Genomic DNA, 6,528 nt, shown 5'->3' with positions numbered 1-6,528 from the left:
ATATCAATCATTTAATTAAATTAGTCAATAAATCATATAGGTAGATATAATTGTCTTTGGAGGAAGATAACATTGCTTGCACCACATTGGCCAATATTGTCATATAGTTGAATTTAGCTAAGAGATCTAAGATAATGCAACACCTAAATAATTGTAAATAAGTTTTACTCCTTATTAAAAGGTTACATAAAAAGTGAAATATTATCTTTAAGTATTGGTATATTAAGTTATTAACATCTATATTTTCATTTTATAATAAACAAAAGAGTCCTATCAAAAAAAAAAAAAAAACAAAAGAGTATATTTAGTTGCACTTATTGATAAATATTTCCATTTGAAGTTCATTAACAGAAAGATCCAAATGAGTACATTCATGGGCATGTTACATCTCAAGCAAAATAGAAAAAAAAATTGCTTTTATTACAGTGATATAGGTAATAATAATAAAAAAAAAAACTTGTATTATAAGAAGTTTAATTAGAATAGGCATTGGTATATTAACATCTATATTTTCATTTTATAATAAACAAAAGAGTATATTTAGTTGCACTTATTGATAAATATTTCCATTTGAAGTTCATCAACAGAAAAATCCAAATGAGTACATTCAAGGGCATGTTACTTCTCAAGCAAAATAGAAAAAAAATCGCTTTTATTACAGTGATATAGGTAATAATAATAATAATAAAAAACTTGTATTATAAGCAGTTTAATTAGAATAGGCATTGGTATATTAACATCTATATTTTCATTTTAAAATAAACAAAAGAGTATATTTAGTTGCACTTATTGATAAATATTTCCATTTGAAGTTCATCAACATAAAGATCCAAATGAGTACATTCAAGGGCATGTTACATCACAAGTAAAATAGAAAAAAAAATCGCTTTTATTACAGTGATATAGGTAATAATAAATAAATAAAACTTGTATTATAAGCAGTTTAATTAGAATAGGATGAAGTAAAGAGAATGTCTCTTAGAAAAATTTATGAATAGTGCTCTTAATCATCTGAGAGGTTAGCAAGGCATAAGCTCGTTCAGTGGGGTGATAACTGTCCCAGAAGATGTATTTAGTGTCATCCTTGCATGTATTTGGATTGTAAGTACAAAATAAGATGCCAACCTCAAAATCTCCCGTGCCGCAACATCCATTATCCACTACTTCAAATCCTGAATTCATAAGTAATGATCAACAAAAAGAAAATGCAAATTATTCTTAGCATATGCTATCTACATTGGCATATGTTTTTGTTAGTATTGTAAGGCATCATCAAACTAGTTTTTCCTAGTTATATATAAGTATAACTTTATAAAGGGTTGTGTTTGTTTCTAGGTTTGAAATCTTCCAAATGGGTTACAACTCTTGATGAAAGGGTGCTTGAATGTTTATAATGGGTTACAACTCTTGATGAAAGGGTGCTTGAATGTTTATAAATAGAGGATGTCTAGCTCCTTTCATTTCTAAACAAACTCTTTGCATGTGGGTGTGTTGACACCTTAATTGGATGTAGTGATTGGAGGCAACAAAGAGCATTGACATTAGTTTACCCAAAAAATTCTTTCTAATTTAGGATACAAACCTATTTTTCCTATTGAGTACAAATTTGGTCTGAACCTGGCGTAAAAGCATCATTTTACACAATCTAATAGCATCGTGCCACATCAACATTTCACAAAACAAATCAAATACACTTAACACACACAATCACTTCTAAAAACCCACTCACGTTGTCATTAGATGATAAGCTTCCGGAGCGTTGACGGATTGTACAAATGCCGTTGGATTCACCATTTTTGTGGTAGAATTCAGCAAAACCCAAAAGCCATCAAGCCCAGATTCAGATGATGGTCTTGCCAAGTGAAAAACTCCCAAAGCTCAGTTGGCTCAAAGCCAAAAACAAAAGTAAAAGTGTAAAACCCAAAAAAAAAAAGGAAAAAAAATCTAGTCTCCGATCCAAAGTAAAAGGAAGACCACCCCACCCCCTCCATTATCTCCTCTTTGGCATTTTCTCTCTTTGTTTACTAGCTTAGACTTTGCCTTCAGATCTACCAAATACGCAAACAAACTCCTTTACACAACCAAAAAAAAATCCAACTTCTTCGCCAAATCATCATTTGTAACTAGGCTTGATGGGTTTTGGGTATCACTTAATTTGAACACAAAAATGGCGGCTCTGGCGGCTTTGTACTGTTTGGCAATGCTTCAGAAGCTTTCCTGACGACGGTGTGCAATGTGGGTGGTTCTGCCGTGGTTGGGTGGTTTTTTATTTTTATTTTATGAAATTAGGTTTTAAGGAGTGATAGTGTGTGGCAGGCATATTTGATTGTTTTGTGAAATGCTAATGTATTTTGTTATTATTGGAGGCATAAAATGCTGTTTTTACACTTGATCTAGATGGAATGTTTTCTCTTTCCTATTTTAGCTAATCACATTTTCTTTTTCACCTAAATCAGATTCCTTATTTTAAACTGTATTTCATTTATTTATAATTTCTTCATTCATTTTTTATTATTTATCTCACTTTTCAAGACTCTCACTTTAATTTATTACTGTTAAAAAGACATAGAAAACAATAAACAAATGAAAAATGCTTTCTAAAGATTGGGAGCAATTGTGAAAGACCCTAAAATAGATAAGAGATAAGCTGATCATGTAGGGTGTTTTTAGGAGTTTCCTTCCCTATTTTGTTCCCTGACACTATTTTGTGGGGAATATGCGGCTAGACTAACTAGTTTGCAGTGTATATGTGAGAAAAGTAAACTTTATATGGCATAGATCACTTCCAATGGTTTCTCTCAAAGGCAATGGTCTTCATCCTCGAAGCCATGGATTCGACAGCCTGATCATGCATGGTGTATTTTTGGTTGCACTGATTTGAACCAAGGCCGACGCTGGTGGTTTCCATGAATGGTGCAAGGAGAAAGCGCATTGATGTGGGAGACTATGGTAAAACTGTATTGTGGTGACCCATCGTGATGGAGACTGATGCGCCATTTCAGATTGATGAAGCCAAAGCAAAAGATAAATGGTTCGCAGACATATAGACCATGCTGCTAGAAGCTTATCCAGCGACCATGACTACTATCACTGGCAAAACACATGAACGACCTAAGGAGTAATGCTGTGAATAGATGGTGCATAGAAAAATGGCCAATGAAAGAGCAAATCGTTTTGGACAAAGGTAGAAGAAGTAACTTGGAGATGTAGAAAAAGAACTTTTAGAGGCGACCCAATATTGAAGTGAATCACAAGCATTAAAGATAATGATGATGAAGATTACCATGTTCTGTAGGGTGTTGGATAAGGTGAAGTAATCGATAGTACATATCCATGTAGACGAGTTTAGCTGCTGGAAGCTTTTTGTTGAGATTAACCAATTGAGAGGAGAGCTTGGAGTTGAAGAGAATTGCTGCTTGGTTTAAAGACGCTGAACAACTTCTTTGTAAGCCTCCTCTCAGTGTTCTTTGCATCGGCAAACACCCTATTGCTGGTATACTTAACACTCCAATCCTTCTCACACCCAATGCATAGAGTTCCTGCCAATTATTTACTTTAACCCGTCAAACATCATGAGATAGCATAATTTTTTTTTCTTTTTCCTCCCCTTAGGTTCTTAGAGTAAGTTTTTTTACTAATAATTTCAGGTAGGAAATGGTCTGTTTTCTATGGATAGACTTACAATTACCAACAACGTAAAAAAAAAATTGTTAATACATAGATGATAGTTCTTTTGTAAATTCTTATTAATTTGGCTACTTTGTCCTTAGTTTTTTTGGTAAGCATCTTCTAGTCTACACTATTTTGCTACAAATTAGAGTTGCAATTTTGAATACAAATTATGAGTTGCAATTTTGAATTGGAAAGACCAATGCACTTGAGCATCAGAGGTATGAAAGCTGAATCCGGCTCTTTAGTTCTTTACATTGGAGCACTTACATGGAGGTTATTATAGATATATTAGCACAATAATATAGGCCCAAGCCGAATCCTATTTTTTTGTGTAAGTCAAGCCTCTAGTTATACTAGAAGTCTATTAACCATAATTAATATATGGTTAGTTTAAGATTTAGCCTACTATTTTTTATGTTAGGTTTATTGTAACACAAAATTTGTTTTACATTCTCATATAATTAAAATGTAATCCTTAATTAAAGGTTTCTTCCGTGAACATAGGCTGTTTGAACCACATAACTCTCGTGTTCTTTATTTTATACTTTCACTTCTACATCTATTTTAACATACAATCAACATGATAAATCAAAGCTAACATTCAATAGTGGCCATGAGTAGCTAGCCAATTTTTCTTATAAACTGTATCTAGATCACATTGTCCTTATGTTTTCAGAAACTTACTTGCAAGAAACTTAAAGATGAATTGATCATTAGATCCGTATAAGAATTGATATCATACTGAAACATCCTGACAAAATAAGTATTTGCAATGTCATCAGTCCCTATGCTCAACATGTATATTCCCTTTGATAGTATAGAGGCCATTCTGTCTTCACCCGCTGCTGCCTTTATTTTCTTTATGTAATTCTTGAACATCTCTAATTGATCTGACAATGATAAGACAGACTGACATGGAAGAAATAAGCTAGTCATGGAATTTAGAACTAAAATTAGAAGAAAAACAAAGGGAAAATCAGAGGAATTACCATCATCATGGATGTGAGAGGATCATATCCTGCACCACCAGAGGCAAAACTTACGCCACTAAGAAGGTCTTGAAGTTGCAAGTTTGAGTCCAAATAAGCTGGCAAGAGCTCCTTGAGACCTAATTCTTCAGCTGAAGATTGTTTCAAAATCTCTTAAAATCTACATTTTTGTGTGTAAGAGTAATGATTATCACATATAGTGTGTACGTATATAGACTGAAATCGTGTTTTCACAAACTGTGCATACTGCATAGTTGTATTTAACTAGCTAGTTAATTCTGTGCAACAATAATTAATAGTATGTGTAATAAAAGGCTAGTCCATTCAGCAGAATCTAATAGCTAGAGCAGTTTTGGGACTACCTATGAAGTCTGAGGGAACCCTTCCATTGCTAAACCTTCCAGTAGGTTTTCCTCCCTGGAAATCTTTCCCATATGGAGGGAAATTGCACTTTATTAAAGTATTGAGATGGTTGTTGTTTCCTGTATCCACGATTGAATCTCCAAATACAAAAACTGCTGGAACTTGACCTGTTTCATTTTTAGGTAGTATCATGGCACATCCATCATTAAGGAAAAATATAATGACAGAGAAAATAATGAATGAAGTAGAAGAGACAGAATTTCCAGGGTGGAACTTCATTCTAATATATGAAAATCTACTTTCTTCTTCAAGTTTACAAGGGAAAAATGAAGAGAAAGTTCTGATCAGAGATTTGATTTTTTTTAATCAGTGATAGAATTGTTAATGCAGGAACTTTCACAATAAACTTGAGTTTGGTGCCAGCATCTTACTGGACGCAAATATGTTGTAGTTGTTAAAATTTAAAGGTGAAGTGCATGGTTTACGTGCTCTTGTTATTTTGGTAAGGTAGCAGAAGTTGTCAAATTCGTTCTAAGTAGTGCCTATTTCAGTTGAACGAGGAGGGGTGTGGAGTGTGGACATGAAAAATTAAAAGATCAATCCATTTTGGCAATTTATATACATATTCCCAGTGGACTAAGGTGCACTAGAATTGGAATCCTCTACTATAAGCAGCCAGGTAAACTGTCACTTTGTGGAGGTAAATTTTTTGAAAAATCATAAGGATTAAAATATAAAGGGACAAGTTAACGGTTTAAAGGATGCCGGGTATTGATTTAGAAAATATTTCTATATGAACTTTTTATGGGAAAAGAAAAAATAATTAAAATTTTTTAATGTTTTTTTTTTATATTTTTCATAAAAATAATGTTAAAATTTTTATAAAATAGTTTATTAAGGGTACGTTTGGTTCACTGTAATGATTATTACACGAGAATATGAATAAGTATTACAAGGAATACATTAAGTTTGAATGTAATAAGTATTACTATTTATTAGTTTAGTGACAATTTAGGAATAGAATCCTAAATATGCACCCAGAATTTAGTAGAGTATAAAAAGAATGTGTAATTAAATCATTTTTAAGTCAAATTTTCTAAAATACACTTATTTTAGGGTGTTCAAAATAGAACTAATAATTAACAATAAAGAAAATTTATTTTCTTTCTTTTTGAAGGTGTGCCAACTAATGGCTTTTTAGGAATTTTTTTTTTTTAAAAAGTTACTACATCAATTTTAGTTTGTTTGTCATCTATTCCATTTTGGGATGTTTCAAAATATTGTCTTGTTTCTAAAAATAAAAATTATTAGTTTACTGATGTTCCTATTATACCCCTACTTTATTTTCAAAACTATTTGAAAAAAAACTAACTAATATTTTAAAAAATCAATTTAACGGGGGCACCTTTTTAGTTGCCTCATTAAGAATAACTCTTTTTTAAAAAGCTGATGAATTTATTTAAGGGTAGTTTTGTAAACTTATACATTTTTATAAGACAGACAA

General features: G+C 32.0%; 1 protein-coding gene across 1 annotated transcript; it reads right to left on the bottom strand.

Annotated features, from left to right (window-relative positions):
* Nucleotides 1-781: 781 nt before the first annotated feature.
* On the bottom strand, nt 782-5,449 carry LOC115995028 (GDSL esterase/lipase At3g14820-like). Its single transcript, XM_031119429.1, has 5 exons — nt 5,024-5,449; nt 4,662-4,792; nt 4,357-4,581; nt 3,284-3,539; nt 782-1,172 (listed from the first exon to the last, which is right to left on the bottom strand). The coding sequence occupies exons 1-5, from the start codon at nt 5,301-5,303 to the stop codon at nt 979-981; spliced, it is 1,086 nt and encodes a 361-aa protein (XP_030975289.1). The 5' UTR covers nt 5,304-5,449; the 3' UTR covers nt 782-978.
* Nucleotides 5,450-6,528: the final 1,079 nt, after the last annotated feature.

Source organism: Quercus lobata, chromosome 6 (assembly GCF_001633185.2).
Source record: "Quercus lobata isolate SW786 chromosome 6, ValleyOak3.0 Primary Assembly, whole genome shotgun sequence".
Classification (NCBI taxonomy): Eukaryota; Viridiplantae; Streptophyta; class Magnoliopsida; order Fagales; family Fagaceae; genus Quercus; species Quercus lobata.
This window is presented reverse-complemented; position numbering and strand designations above follow the sequence as displayed.